Here is a 16,114-nt window from a genome sequence, read left to right as displayed (position 1 = left end):
TTGAGCCACACTAATTGTGCAGGTAATTGATTGCTGCACATGAAATAAATACCTGACAGTGAAATGAGCACTCAAAGCACGCCAGATCCAGTTACACGACCGTACCATTATTTGCATGAAACTAAGCAGCTATTATTGAATGACAATTTCAATAATGGCCAATATTATCGTAAATCGCATATCGCATTTTCTCTTTAAACTTTTTAAACCCGCTGGAACACGTCCAGTCACATAAACGGTGCTGGACACGTGAGTTTGTCTCGATGTGGTCTCTCCTCGCAGAATTTCTCATGTTTTCTGTGGCAGCCGTCCAATTCTCTTTTCCCCCCTTCTCTCCCTCTCTTTTTTGCGCCTCTTGTGCCCCCTCCCTCCCTCTCTCCCTCCCCATACTATCCACCCACGGGAAAAGTGATTTTCGTCTTTTTTTAAATAATATATATACCACAGCCCCGTCCACTTAGTGGACTTGTTTCCGTGTGGGCAACAGAGATGCATTTAAAAGGCGAATGTTTTTTCCTAAGCTGACCCGTGTAGAAAAGTTGTTGTTTTTTTTTTCTTTGGGAACTCCAGTGAGTGAGCCGCGCGAGCACAGCGCGCAGACCTGACAGCGCGCCGATTTCACTCTGCACATGTCTCGAGTTCGTCCGCACAGACAAGACCAACACTCTTATTGATCGCTCTCTTATTTTATCACTATAGCCACCCCCACTCAGTGCTACTCGGGTTTTTTTCCGTGCGTGTGCCAAATACTCAAGCGGGCAGCACGTGCATATCGCGACACCTCTAGGATCACAAGGCCTGCCTTTTTAGATTCTGTTTTACATCCCTAACGCATTACCTGTCTTGCTTGATACATTCACTTATTGTTCTCAGAGCTTACTCAGACTACAGTGGATCCGCATCACCCATTCTGCAGCAGGACGTCCGGTGCGCGACACGGAGAGCGCGCGCGCTGCAGGAGCACAGATCTACAGGAACTTCCCCGTTTGGCTGTGAGTCATTGCAATGAGCGCGCGCGGTGAGGAAGCCGCCGAAGCCTCGGGATCCCGCGAGCCGCCCGCTCCGGCCGCCGAGCCTCCGAAGAGAGGACCGGGCAGACCCAGGAAACCGCAGCAAGTCAGTGCCGTTGGCTTTTCTTTGCACATACGTACCTAGGTTCTAAACCGCGTAATAAATAGTAGCCCAGGACACGTCGGACACACCAGTGCATTAAGAGAATATTTTGCATTTTCGGCTGTTTATCACGTGCATGACGTCTAGTGTTGTGGTATGTTGTTGCATATTTATCCTAGACTGACATAAATGCACAACACCGACACATACTGTCATTCAATGCATGCGTGACGATTGTGCGGGAAAGATGTTCCACGCAAGCGAAAAACACCACCAAAGCTCAAAATCAAACCAAAGATCCAAAAAAAAAATTGTTTCTTAGAGTCTACCAACGATCAACCCTATGGCTATGCATAAAATGCAAATGTGTTTCTTTTTGCCTTTCAACCGCATACAAACCCGCACTAAATAGACCTAGCAAATGGTGCGTGCATACAGCCAGCCTGCCGGTGATTATTATTATTTTTTTTTTGAGTTTGTGTTATGAAATGGTTCGCTGAAATCACACAAGGTTTTCACTGTGTACAAACTTTACGGTTGGAAGTTGCGTCTTTAACGATTGCTTTTACGCGGCCCATGACCGAGGCGCGACCTCCGCCGCTCTGCAGCTCAGATAAAGCCATGCACACACACACACACACACACACACAACACTATCTACATATACTTGTTGCATTTCCCTTTTACATTTCGTTGTGCCAACTCATAACCTGCTGAAACTCTGATTGTGTATTGTAACGACCCTGAAGATGGTTTAGTCATGAACACGTAGGATGTATGGGATTGACGCGCGTGTTTACGCACCGTAAAGCCGTGATTCACTGTCATAAGGTTCTCTGTGAGTCAGCCTTCCGCTTGTAATTAGCCTAGATGTCGCCCGCACAAGTGGGAGACACGAGGAGTTACGTCGGGGGAAAAAAACGCACACTACCGTGTTAAACAGCGAGTTAAATAGCCTTCCCAGGGTGCGTACTATTTTGAAACACTGTTTAGTCCGGCTGCGTGCGGCTTTGGACTTGTCCAGTGCGGTTCCTTTGCCTAACTGGCGCGCGTAAAAGCCTTGACTCCAGCTGATACGCTCGACATTTTCCAAACTTTTTCCAAACTAACCAACGACCTTTCTAGATTTATCTTGGGTCACTTGATGTATACTTCAGTGTTTCCGATTATAAATGCATGACTCCAAAATTGTATTTTTACCCATTATGATAGATTCTTAACTTTAAAATCAGTTATAAATAGTTAGTAGTATATAAATAGTATAAAGAGTTTTTTTTTTTCACTTTCATAAAAGTTTTTATTTTTTATTTTGTAATCTGAGATCCCTTAATCATCCAAATGGACCCTTAAAGAACATTTTGTAGCAATGTACATAATTTAACACTTGCATTAATTTTGTTGTAAATTATTTTGTACATAAATATTTATTCATTTTGGTTTGGCCAAAATAATCTTTAAAGAAATGACAGCATAGAGAATTCTAAAGCAAATGTCCTTATTCATTCATGTAAAGCAAGTATAACATACAGTACAACTACATGCATACACACATGTAAATCAAGTAAAGTGCCACACACACACACACACTATATATATATATATATATATATATATATATAGCCTACTGTAATAACAATTGTGACTATATATATATATATATATATATATATATATATATATATATATATGATATATAAATAGTCACAATTGTTATTCATTCAAATAAATTAAATTTAAAATTTCAATTACACTTATTCAACCCCATCCGCTGGTTCCTCTTTTGTCTTTGTTTTTCGATGTGTTCCTGCACACCAGTAAATGAGAGCATTGTTAGAAGGGATCTTGTCTTCCTCAGTTGAGAGCAATAGGTAGTGGAATTGGTGCCGAGGACAGAATGGGCAACAGTTATGTTTCCTGTCCTCATCTTCTTCTGTGTTTATGTCCTTTCCTTCGCAGGAACCCACGGGTGAACCTGTCCCCAAACGTCCAAGAGGACGTCCCAAGGGAAGCAAGAACAAGGGCCCTTCCAAAGCAGCACAGAAGGTAGGAGGCTAATTACCACTGCACAAATCAGTAACATCTCACTCGCTGCTGGTTGAGTATGAAAAGACAAGCAGGCCAGCAAGAAGACCAAAACTTCTTCTATAGCTGTTTTATTCTTCTTTTAAAGAAGGTTTTTGACATAAAAAAAAACCGTCTGAGTCAGGTTAAAGATGTGTGTGTTTGTTGTGGGGGTAGTTCCCTTTAGTAGTATCATAATGCTTTAGTGTTTCGTGTACTTAGGTCAGTATAAACTGAGCCCACTGTTGCACATTATATGTCACTGCCCACGCTGACACACACACATGCATATTCATGCATGCACGAAAAGACACACCCAGTATCCTGTAGTGCTTACCTCCTACTTTTTTAACTGCAATGTAATTTAAAAAAATCAATCAATGTAGTTTGTTCCAATGCAGTTGTACAATCTTATTCATACTTTGTTTTATTAAAAAAAAAGAAAAAGGCTAGCAGCTGATGAAATCATTAACCTGTTTTTTTGTGTGTGGTCTGGTTTTGTCTGTTGTATATGAGAAGTTCCCGCAACATCATTTGCAGTCTCGGTTTAGACGTATTAGTGTGCAATTCTCATCCCTGAGCCGTGGGGGAGTTTGGATGTTTTAATTTATCTGCTGGTGGTAGGGGGATCAGGCTCTGGTAATGACTCACTGACTTGCGCTCTTCCGCATTAAGGTACCGTTGTAAACAGGCTTAGGCCCACCTAAAAAAAACAAAAAAAAAAAACGGAGCTTTTTTTCTGCCATTGTAATTCTGTTTCATCTCATTTGGCATTGTTATGATAAACAGTGAGCAGATAAATCTACTAAGATGAAAGGAGTGGAAATCGCCAAGGCGTCTGATTCAAGACACTTTTCACAAGGTTTTCTTTCCCACCCAGAATTAATCATCTTCACCAGGTCCTACTGCTTTCACGATTGAATTAAAGTGTTCAGCTCCGATTTAAAAGCAGTGCTCCTCACTCTGAACCCCAGACTGTGGATTCACTAGTTAAACTAAATAGAGTGAAGACTTCCCTTAAGGGTCTCTTTTTTTCACTTTCATAAGAATGATGCCTGATCTGGGTAAAGGAGCATAACCTAACAAAACTCTGCATATAGACAAGAACTTATTTTGAACTTAACTGAGCGATGGAAAGTCGAGAAAAGGAGTTTATCAAATGTAATGAATTATTTCTTGTGCTAAAGAGGTAGTTTAAAATACTGCCATTCGCAGCTTTTAGTAATCATTACAGTTCAAATGCTGCTGAACTCCTGAATTAGAAATGTCTAAAACTGCATCATATGACAAGAATAAATCTGGAAAGATAACCTTTCTGGCTATTAACACAGTGTTATTATTATTCAAAAGCTAGTCCTGAAAACCACACACTCTGATCATCTGCTCAATGCATTGGTCCTAATGAAGAGATGGAATATTTTCCATAAGGCGGTCATTGTTAGACTTGATACACTAGACTTAGGGGGCTAATTTTAAACCCTCCTTTCACAAAGCAAGAACTGACAGGGCAAGTCTAGCTTACCCAGTCTCTACCTACATCTTAATCTGCATTGGCCCTGCCTAACATACACATGTCATGTCAGGGAAGGGTGAGTAAAGGCTCAACAATGACTCTAAGGCACGCATAGTGGACACAAGACTAGGCTGCAAAGCTGGACAAGACATGCAAAAGCATGGTTAATTGATAAGGGGGTTAGTTTACAGACCATTAAATATCCCGATTAAATATGTAGCAACCTGAACAGAGAACTGGGTACGGATACACAGATTGGTTAAAGAGACACAGGCAGATAGAGACACACAGACAAATAGCGATAACAAGAAAAAATAGAGAGTTCAAAGAACTGTGGATGACCTATGGGCTGATTTGTTTGTACTAGTTTGAGGTAGAACTGAAGTACATAGTTGCAATACATTAGGCTAGTGATTACCAGAGCTGTTTAATCAAATCACAAAATGGAGTAACCCATCCTCTCATTTAAGAATTTGATATGCCCTGTCTGACACATGAAAGTTACATGAGCTGGCTAAGCGGTCAGTTGAGTGGTGGTTGTGGTCAGACTTGGGTTGAGCCCTAAGAAGCCGTGTCCTTCCAAGAACTTATTCCTGTGACACTTACACAAAAGTTTTGCATATGTTTAGGGCCTTTGTTAAAGTTTACTTATTAAATACGACCAGCTGTTGGATAAACAGGAATGTAAGACAGTAAGATGTCATCACTTACGCTGAGCAAGCAGAACAGATCAAACAGGACTATTACGTGTACCATGAAGTCAAAAATCCAATTTAAGAATTTAAGTAATTGGGCTGAGTTTCACAGCAGCAAGATAATTATGAATTTATGAGAATGATGACACTGAAAGGTCAAGCTTAGAAATGTGATGGCTTGAGAACCAGCCCCAGCATAGTATATATATATATATATATATATATATATATATATATATATATATATATATATATATATATATTTTGTTTGTTTTTCAACTTTATTTATTTATTTTATAACCTATTTAATTGACACCTATCCTTCCCTCTTTCACAGAATTCATAGATTTTTTATCATTTGTATTGGGTTTCCTTCAGAGTGCAGCATAACAAAAGCCTGCAGCCCGGGAGAGCACTTTATATTCTATCAATTATTGAGATGCGCCTTGTCTTGTTAACTGCCCCAGACTATTGTGATGATGGGATCTTCTTGGAAAGCAAAGACAAGTTATTTTTATCAACTCTAAAATGTGTAGAAATGGCTCATGTAAAGATTTTACAAAAATAAAGGTGGGAGCCTAATATGGTGCATACATATTGCTTTTTGATTTTGTGGGTTGATCAAATAAGAGTGTCTAGGAGGGGTTTATATGTATTGAAAAGCATCAAAAACATATTGAAGATTACAGGACCTATGGTTTGTTAAACACTCAAAACTACTTCCTATTAAATGCTAACTAATAATTTTTCCTGTAATGTAAGTGGGAGAATGTGGTAAGACAAATAAGATGATTCAAATTGTGCTTGTCTGAACTTTTCCATGGACAAAGGACATTTGGGAAATTGGAGGCGTTCCATATCAATGTCTGGCTGTTACCAAAAGTTTCTTAATGTGATCTAAAACCCATAACAGTCTGTTACGGTCCTAATCTCATCAGTGAGTCTGCTGATAATGGCCCTCTCATTTACATATGAAGAGCATAAAATTCCTCCAGTGAAATATTATGCTGTCCAGGTTGGGAATGACCTCTGTGCAAGATACACAGACAGCTCCTTGTCAGATGTCTACATATACCTTACACAGACCCGCTGCTGCTAAAATACAAGAAGCTCCCTATTCGTGTCTAAATGACCCTTTACAATTTGAAATGTCTAAAAAAGCACGTTTCTAACATGTTACGCATTTTGGAAGAAGTGAATAAGTTTTAACTCCACAACACTGACATTCACAGAAAGCTGAGACCACAGGGGAGAAAAGACCCAGAGGAAGACCAAGGAAATGGGTATGTTGCACACTTCTATTTGTTTCAATTATTTTAAAGGAAAAGTACAAAGGTGCAAAGTTCTTAGGCACCATATTATTCTTAGTACAATTTTATGTGCGTTTATCATGCATTACTATATACAAAATAATTCACTATTTTCAAACATAACTTGAAAATATATAATATGGTGCCTAAGACTTTTGCACAGTACTGTATATTCATTAAAGGTCATACCCAAGAATAGAATTTTAAAATTGCTTTCAGGGCTGATTAATCTTAAATCACACTTTCACGAACTTTTTAGCTGTAGATTACATGTATTAACATTCAAAGCATATGTAGCACCTGCCAATGTAATGACAGCCTACATGCATAATAAACTACAAATCTGTAGCTTTTAATGTGATGAACCAACAAATTATATACTTTTCCCACAAACATAATATAACATGACAATTTTGAAGCTGAAACCTTATTACAAATAGAAAACGTAATCCCTGCAAATGTAGTAGCAACTGCTAATATGTGTGTAGGAAATGTAAAACGTTTGTAGGATCATTACCTTAAAAGCTGCAGATTTATATTACGCTTCTGGTTTATTATGTTTGTGGGCTGTAATTACTTTGTAACACCATATATTTTTCTCCTTATAAAAAATGATTAGGGCATATTACGTGAGCTTAGTTAGAAAAATAACTATAGATAGAAAGGAATAAATATGTCCACATAACATGAACAGAAATACACATTGCGTATTAATGCATATTCATTGGCCCTAATATTCTTTATGAGTTTAAGGTACACAGATGTTTCTTAACATTTCATGCAGATTAAAACATATTGTTACTATGGTTTTTAAATTTGATTCACAAAATCATAGGGGTGGGGGTGTGGCGGTCCAGGTCATTAGCCTGTTGGGCTGGTCACCGGAACTGAATATGTTTAATCCAAACTCAAAAACAAGCAGACATATAAAGAATTGTTCAGGTGAATCTGAATGGTGCTTTTTTTATTATTTAAATTTGTTCTATTAATGGAAAGAAAAAGCTCTGATAAAACATTATTGTACAAATTTAAATGATGAATTTAATTAAATTTAAATGAGTTTATTGAATGGTTGAATGGTTGATGTATGTATATAAAATAGATGATTTAGAGGGCCTGTGAAATTTATTTTACATGTAACGGAAACCCACACCAGCAAAAATATTTGTTTTTGCAAAAATAAAATGTCATTTCTTTAAAAAAAATAAGATTTGATTGTAGATTTTTGGTTTTATTAATTAGTATTAAATATACTTTGGGCATGTTGAAGAGCCCAGATTAGTCCTAGTCATGGACTAAAAGGATTTCTGTAATGTGGAATCGTCATCCATCATTGCAATTTAATCCATGTCTGGGCTTAAGGCTGGGCCTGGGAAACTGCCACAGGCCTTCCACTCAGCCTTGCCACTACTTGCTTGCTCGTCAGCAAGTGCTTAATGAGATTGTACAAATGTTTGTATTATCCCTTAAAGAAAATATTTAGATTTCAGTTTAGACTTCACACTGACCACAGGTACACTTCGGCAATTCTGTAGACAGCTAGAAAACATGTTTATTAGCTTGTAACTGACAACTTGATAGATTGATAGCCTGCAGGTTGAGAGCCCTTTGAATGGACGCGAAGGAACGTTTGTATATCAGTCTCTCTCTCTCTCTCTCTCTCTCTCTCTCGCTCTCTCTTTCTTGCTCTCTCTCTCGCTCTCTCTCTCTCTCTCTCTCTCTCTCTCTCTCTCTCTGCTTGCTTGGATTTGTTTTTTTCCCTCCATGATGGAAATGATAGCATGGATTGAGGTTAGACATGAATTCTTGCTTAAATCATTTATGGATACCGCAGTTTAAGATAGACAAGCGTACTAATTTGTAAATTGTAAATTAATTAATGAGTTTTGTCCCATAGCCATCGATTGACTTATGATTTTTACCATTTTGCTTAAAATATTTACACCAGAATGTTTCTACTTCAGCGGAAAACCTTTTGACAAAAAAAAAAAAAAAAACCTCACGATTTTAATGCCTCTAGTTGTTATTCAATCAATCAATTAATCAATCAAATAAACAAACAAACAAACAAACAAACAAACAAACAAAAAACCAAAACTAGAATTCCAACTGTTAAAATCTAACAATACTTTACCGGAATAGAGAAAAAACTGAAAATGTTTTATTGACATTGTGGCATCCAAGATTTTTACTTTGTAGCAGTGCATTAGAAAGTGACCAATATACAGTACACGTTAAATATGTAAGGATGCATCAATACCATTTAAAAAAAAAAAAGCTGAGAATATGTAGGAGTACAAGTTTTAGGTACTCTCTAATCCTGATAGCAGTACAGAGCTATGTTCCTGTTTGAGCTCCTGGCAGGAGAAACAGCAACTAAACACTTCACTTTGAAAGTTTTGGCATCTCCAGTGTTCAGTTATCAGTTAAGTGTGGGTGGAAGTACATCTCTGATGAGATTTTTTGTGTGGATGAAAATATTACCTGTTTAATTTCTTGTAATAAGCCTACTTCAGGAGCCTTCAGAATTCCTTCTGCTTACAATCTACACTCTATCTCCCCGTAAGAACATTTAATATCTACTAAAATTAAAAGGTGCTCTTGTATGTAACTTCTGATGATGTGTTCAGCCATGTTCACAGGGACATGACTCTGTAAACTGGAAATGAAGTCATAGTAAAGACCAGGATGGCGAGTATAAATTTAAATTGAGGGGAATTTCTTTGGCTTTTCCTGGTAAGAGCGTGTGACTTACGTTGAATGCAGTCGAGATCTGTTTTGTCCATATCTGGAAAAATATAGGTCGCACAATCATTGCATCTTATAACCTTAAATAAAATAGACAGTATGTAAAAAATCTTGTGATTTTTGTCATTTTAATTGATTTTTAGCGCATTTACGCTTAACAGGTGCACCACATTTAAAAATAAGTCAATAAAATATTTTTGAATAACATTTTTATACAACACATCCAAGAATACCGAATATATATATATAAATAAATAAGCATGATAATGGGCCTATAACTCATATTTTTCTCGGTACCCTAGTTTTGATAATCAAATCAAAACTGACACCAATAATGCATATTATCTGATCTGCAAATGCACTTGTCTGAGCAGTTCTACAGAACTATTTAAAGATATGTGCTGCACATAATCATTAATAGGTAGAATAATGGCTGCCATTTAAATTGGGACATTGTTTCTAGATTATTGTTTGTCTAAATGCTGTAGTTAAAGATAAGCTCAATGAGGGCTTCCATTTGTTGCATTATATAAAAATTAATTAATCATCATTTTTATCCTTGCAGCATCTATGTGATAGTCACTTGAAAAGTCTATATTCCCTGCATGCATTCATAGCTACTGTAGAAATGTGGACGCAGACCTTCAAGTTAGAATGGTTCATCAGTAAATGGCTAAGACATAAATGCATTGGCGCTAGAGTAAAATATGGACTGGCTTATTATAGCATTACAATCTTTCAACAGTGTAGGATAATAGAGGAGTTTCCAGACTGTGAGTGTTTTTCTGAGGGTTTAGCTGTTGTTGCTGCAACCCACTCTTGGAAACTTTGGACTGACATGATCAAGGGGGTCACGTTTATTTCGCCGCTTTTCTGGACTGATGCCCAGAGGCATGATCAACTGCATGTTCATGGTGCCTGCATTGTGTACCACAGGTACACACATCAATGCAGTCTACTGGCTTCACACACCCTTGCACACCCATATGCATGTACACACTGCACACAGTTCATCCTGGCCAAGTAAAGCATGAAGTGAGTTATAAATATAATTTCTTGAAAATTGGGGTGTATTAAAACTTTAAGCTGGGAAGCAAATAAATGCTCGAATATGCATCTTATTACAAACAGAAAGGGGTTTTTACATTAAATATGAAGGCTTGCTTTATTGATTGTAGGGCAGTTTAACTGTGAACTGCAACATTAGAAAAACAAATGTTGAGAATGGAAAGTAGGTAACTGACAAAGATACAAGTGATGGAAAAGTAACAGAAAGATAAAAAAAAATTAAAAACAAAGCTTCATGCTGAATTTAAAAACATTGGGAAAAAAATCCAAATTCATTCCGTTATTAACCGCATAAAATTAAATACTATATAAAATGTCGCTATTTTTTAAATAGCACTTACACCACACATTTAAAAAACGGATTTGTAAAGGGATAAAAAACACTTTTATTATTATTTTTTATAAATAAAAGTCAAAAAGTTTGATGTTGATAACTAAAATGTTAAGAAAACCTATTTTTAACTAAAGGCATTCAGAATATCTAGAGTAGTTATACTGGTAATGTTTCATAATGTAAAGGTAAAAAAAAAAAACTAAACAAAAACAAAACTGCAAATAGTGTAGAGAACAAAAAAAGAAATCATTGCATCATACAGGAATCATCTCAAATTATTACTTCTTCTTACTTTCTAATAACAGCGATAAAGTGACTGTTCATAAGTGTACTTGCCACAGAGTAAAGATCTAATCATGCCGGGAACAAAGCCTCCAAATTGAGCTATTATTATTATTATTATTATTATTATTGCATTACAGCAGTAGCTTTTCTCTGTATTGTGTGTGGCCAGCTGGTGTGGCAGCTCACTATCCCTGTGTAACAGCATGAGCTGTGTAGTGGGAGTCACCCACAATGAAGTGAGTTTATGAATGAGAATAAGTCAAGGAGGCAGCTTGCTATCAGAGCATGAGAGTGTCCTCTCCAAGGCCTGCATTTGTAGATGGGTCTCATTTATCCAAGGGCTGTGACGCACACCAGTAATTGCCCATTAACTCAACTAGTGCAGTCAGGGACAGAGCACCAACTTGTTTTCTTTTCCCCTCCTGTTTTTTTTTTTTTTTTTTATGAATGGACTGAAGGAATGTATGTTCACAGACCTGTCCTCATGTATGGTTGGCTGTGTTGCTTTGAAAGCCTGGGTTATAATCTGTTTGGTGCCGCTTTTTTCAGTTTTTTTTTTTTTGGTCACCGATGAATTGGCATCAGGCATCCACCATAGGCACATTTCTGCCTCCACATATAGTGGGTAGACTTGTCAAGAGCCTTGCCATTCTTTTCCTGGATAAACAAGCCAGCTTTCTTCATTCAGCTACCACTCGCCCTCCTGGAACTAATTATAGCATATCCTTTTTAGCTACAAGGGGCCACTGGAATGTTTTCCTTTGCCTCCCCCCACCACCAGCAGCCATCTCAACCCTCCTAAATGGTTAATGGAAGAAGGTGGCTCTGGCCACCAGAAGGCAAAGAAAGTAGTAGTGTTTAACCATATCTACCTCAGAAGGGACCAAGAATGTATGTGTCTCATCTGAAAGTAAAAAAAAACGAAACTCAATAGAAATTGTAAGGAGACCCCACCAGCTGCTTCAGGCTCTTAGCGTACTAGTCACTGTCCTCCTTTTGCAACATGTTCAAGCAGAGTAAGTCTGTCAATTTGTTACAGCATGTTCGGATCAAAAACTTTGAGGAGGAATTCAAGATTTCCTTCTTTCCCCAGTTTAAGGCAATGCACTAATACAATATAATATAATAAATATCCAGCATCATGTGTGGCTGCATGTCTGATGTAGTATGATGTAGCATGTCATTTACAGTAAGTAGTCTGGTCAACAGATTTAACGTAGGGATACGTATGCTTTTAGAAAAGAAGGCGTTCTCTGTTCTTATTCCCTAGGAAAAAAACTCACAGCTTTTTGTTTTGCAACTTACATGCATTGTAGCATCTGGTAATGGCACCAATACTAACAAAACTTTCTATTTGTTTACACCAGTGATGTACAGATATTATTCATCACTTCAAAAGTATTGCAGGCTAATGTTGATGGATATGAAACTAGTTCTTGGATAATTGATGTCGTTTTTTCCACATGTGGTGTAGATATCCAGAAATGTTCTAAGCAGCAATAAGAATTGTCTTCCCCAGGGCGATAAGAAAGAGAGCTGCGTCTAGCCCAGACCATCAGAATATAATGTCAACACGATGAGAATCTAGCCTGTTTAGCAACGTCATACCGTGCAACACCTTTCGCTAACCATCAAACAGCGTATTTTCCAGATAGCTATGCCAACACTTGGCATTAATGGCTGAAGAAGAGATTCAGAAGGTGACCTTTCGCTTTGTGTGTGTAATTTTTATGGCATGCCTTTTACAATTTTACAAGCACTTAGTGAGGCTTCCAATGCAGCATCTGTGCTGCTAGATCGATCTGTTTAAGCATGCCAAAGCACTGATTTACAGTCTGCCTCTTCCTTTTCCGAGTGTGCATCCTGCACAGGTGCTGAGATGGACAGGGTCCTCCGTGCCAAGTGGACAGGCTCCACAGTTGGCAGGGTGAGGGAGAATCTTTGTCCTCAAACAGCTAGCATTAATCAGTTGTGCACAGCAGTTCCCCCTTTTATTCTGCCAGCTGGCCGGTGTCCACTGAGTTTTATGCATTTGGTTCTTCACCAAGGAAGCAGAACTACAGTGGAGAGGGAAGTGCTTTCTCTTCTTCCTAGGCAGTTTGACCCGTCAGCCCCACCCCCCACCCCCCGCCCCCTCTCTTGCTAGTAATGTCACAGTTGCAATTTTAGCACTTGATTGTTTGGCACACAACCTATCCATTTGTTTCCATGGAAATAAGCGAGTAGGGGCAAAAACAATAGATTTATTCCTTATTGTGTTTTCTTATAGAAGTCAGGGACAGTGCTGCAACCACACAGCCGGGACAAATGGTCCAGGCAATGAGCGCAAAGCAAGCCATCAGCAGCCTTAAGTGCCAAAAATTCCTTCGATATGAGGTATAAGACAAGATCTTGATTTATGGTGCCCTTTCACTTGCCAGGTGCTTTGTTCCATTCCCCTCAGTACGTTTCCTCAACTGCATCCATTGAACATCCTTGAGTCAACCAACCACTTAAACACAGCTGACCCTGTGTGAAAGGCACAGACACCAAGCATGGTGACATTACCTGGAGCCCAAAAGCTGTTTCACCTCTTGCTTACCTTCCTGTATAATGCTTTAAATGAAGCCATTGCCAGTTCAGTGTATGTGAGAGGGAAATTAGTCATTGCGGACCTAACACCAAGGAGACTCCGCACCCTACGCTTCGGAAAAGGCAGGCGAACGAGTAAATGAATGAGCAGGGGGGCGTGGGGGTGTGGGCGGATGGGGGGGCCTAGAGGAAGTACTCTCATCTAACACAAGGCTGTGCTGCTCTTGGCTATGGGACAAACAATGTTGGCAGGTGGTGAGGAGCGGAATTAGAGCTCAGGGAAATGGGAGGGAGAGTCCGGCAGTGGGGAGGAGGCGTATCGGTGGAGTAGATGAGTGCTGGGATTAGGATTCATCCAACAGTCTCGAAGTATGGTGGAGAGGCTTGGAAAACCCTCAACTTCTGCCAAAGTGTGAAAAGTTCTTTTGCCCTATTTTTTTTCTTTCTTCTTTGTTTCGTATATGGGATTGGAGAAGGACAGTATGATGCGGATTTAGTGTCAAACATCAAAAACTTTTTATAGCTTCAACAACTCTCTCTAGTAAAATATTGAGCTTGGCCCCATGAGTTTTCTGGCCAGTGATACCTCTAGTTATCCCAGGAGCTTGGCAGTTCTGTGACTCAGTGAGTGTGAGCATCAATCAATGATTTAACGGATGCTTTGTGTGCTCTCCTGCCCTCTCAGTTACATTTTTATCATGTTTTCATTTGCATTCTAAATGAAAACATTTTTTTTAATATATGTTGTCAGCATTTTTTACTGCCATTTCTCCAAATTTCCCTTCTACAAGTTAGCTCTGCCATATCATACACCAGTTATTAGTTGGCAAAGTTAAGGGATAACATGTGATGCTTGCCACCACATTGTTTAAAATTATTGCTCATGGTACCAACACCAGTCCCGCCCTGACATGGCCAATTTTTCACCACTGGAATTCCAGACGTTGGTGACAATAAATCCTGGTCGGTCTTGTTAAAAAAGAAATAATAATAATAATAAAAAATATGCAAAAATACAAATATGCAAAGGCTAAGAACTGCATGATATGTCACACATGCCTTGTTTATTACCTTGTCCATGTGACCTCTTTGTCCCCAACATAAACACTTGCCCACAGCTTTTGCTGTGTAAGCTGAAAGCATTGGCTTCCATTGGATTAATTTGCACTTTAGTTCAGTTTTATTTATATAGCACTTTTAACAATGGTCATTGTTGTGAAGCAGTTTTACAGAATCAAAAAGAATTTGGAAATTAGTTTGAAAAGTGTGAGGAAATAAGTATAAATTATAATGATTAGATTGTCCCTGATGAGCAAGCCGAGGGCGACTTTGGCAAAGATAAACTCCCTGAGTTGTCAAGGGGAAGAAACCTTGAGAGGAACCAGACTCAACAGGGAACCCATCCTCATTTGGGTGATATCAGATAGCAGGGATTGATTAGCAGTCATACTGTGTGTTAGGAGGGTGGAACTTCAGTATAACCTTAAAAGAGTTTAAGTTAATATGGAATCCACTTGCATTATAGGTACAAAATAACTGGTGGTAATTTCAGTCCTGGAGTACAGGGCGACTGCAGTCATTACTTCTTGGATGTTTGTAAGAGTCAGACTTAAAAAATGTGAGCATCTTGATCACTTTCCCACATTCTTCCCATTCAGTTCTTCCTAGTCTGCCTGCTTATCCCTTATATTTATTCGCTTGTATGGTGGTATCAAAAGTTTTAAGATTCGGTTCCTTTCACCATGTGTCCTCCCTCAGACATCTTCAAACTTGGCAGCAGAATTCGCTTTTGACAGTCTGTTCCCTGGGGATGAATTCTCGATGCACCAAGCCATAAATGTCAAAAAAGATGATGAGCATGCACTTTGTCGAATTCTGGACCTGCCTCAGCTTTTTCAATCTTGGAGATGATGGGCTCTTCCACTCTGAAGACTGTTGCTTCATCTCAGGATCGTACCCATACACTCAAGTTTCGTCATTGGTAATGGTCCTTGACATGAAGGACGGGTCATCCACGGCACGCTGATGGAGTTCTTGGCAGACTTCGATGCAATGTTCCTTCTACTCCTGTGTCAGCAGCCTGGGGATGAACTTGGCAGCAACCATTGTTCAAATCAAGATTTGCCTGGACTGTTCTGTATGACACACCGACAATGGCAGCAATGTTGTGGATTGTTTTCCGACGATCATCATGCAAAAGTTGCTGAATGGTTTCGACATTTTCTGGGGTTGAGCTCGCCAAAGGTCTTCCTGATCTCTCATTGTCTTCCGGTGATGTTTTTCCAGTCCTGAAGTGTGCGTGTCACTCAAATCACTTCAAATGTTTCATCACCGTAAACTTGCGAAATCATGTCAAACAGATTTGCCCAGATTTGCCCAGTTTCACACAGAATTTCTCCTAAGCTCACTGTTCTAA

At 38.8% G+C, this 16,114-nt stretch overlaps 1 protein-coding gene across 1 annotated transcript in view; it reads left to right on the top strand.

Moving 5' to 3' along the window:
* The first annotated feature begins 457 nt into the window (after positions 1–457).
* Positions 458–16,114, top strand: part of hmga2 (high mobility group AT-hook 2) — a 32,480-nt gene continuing 16,823 nt past the window's right edge. Inside the window, exons 1-3 of the mRNA XM_053508211.1 lie at positions 458–1,116; positions 3,070–3,156; positions 6,615–6,665. Of these exons, the coding sequence (XP_053364186.1) occupies positions 1,006–1,116; positions 3,070–3,156; positions 6,615–6,665 (249 nt within the window). The 5' untranslated portion in view covers positions 458–1,005. The remainder of the gene's footprint in view (positions 1,117–3,069; positions 3,157–6,614; positions 6,666–16,114) is intronic.

This window comes from Clarias gariepinus, chromosome 12 (assembly GCF_024256425.1).
Source record: "Clarias gariepinus isolate MV-2021 ecotype Netherlands chromosome 12, CGAR_prim_01v2, whole genome shotgun sequence".
In the NCBI taxonomy this organism is placed as follows: domain Eukaryota; kingdom Metazoa; phylum Chordata; class Actinopteri; order Siluriformes; family Clariidae; genus Clarias; species Clarias gariepinus.
The sequence above is the reverse complement of the archived record's forward strand: the minus strand, read 5'-3'. Positions and strand labels throughout refer to the sequence as shown.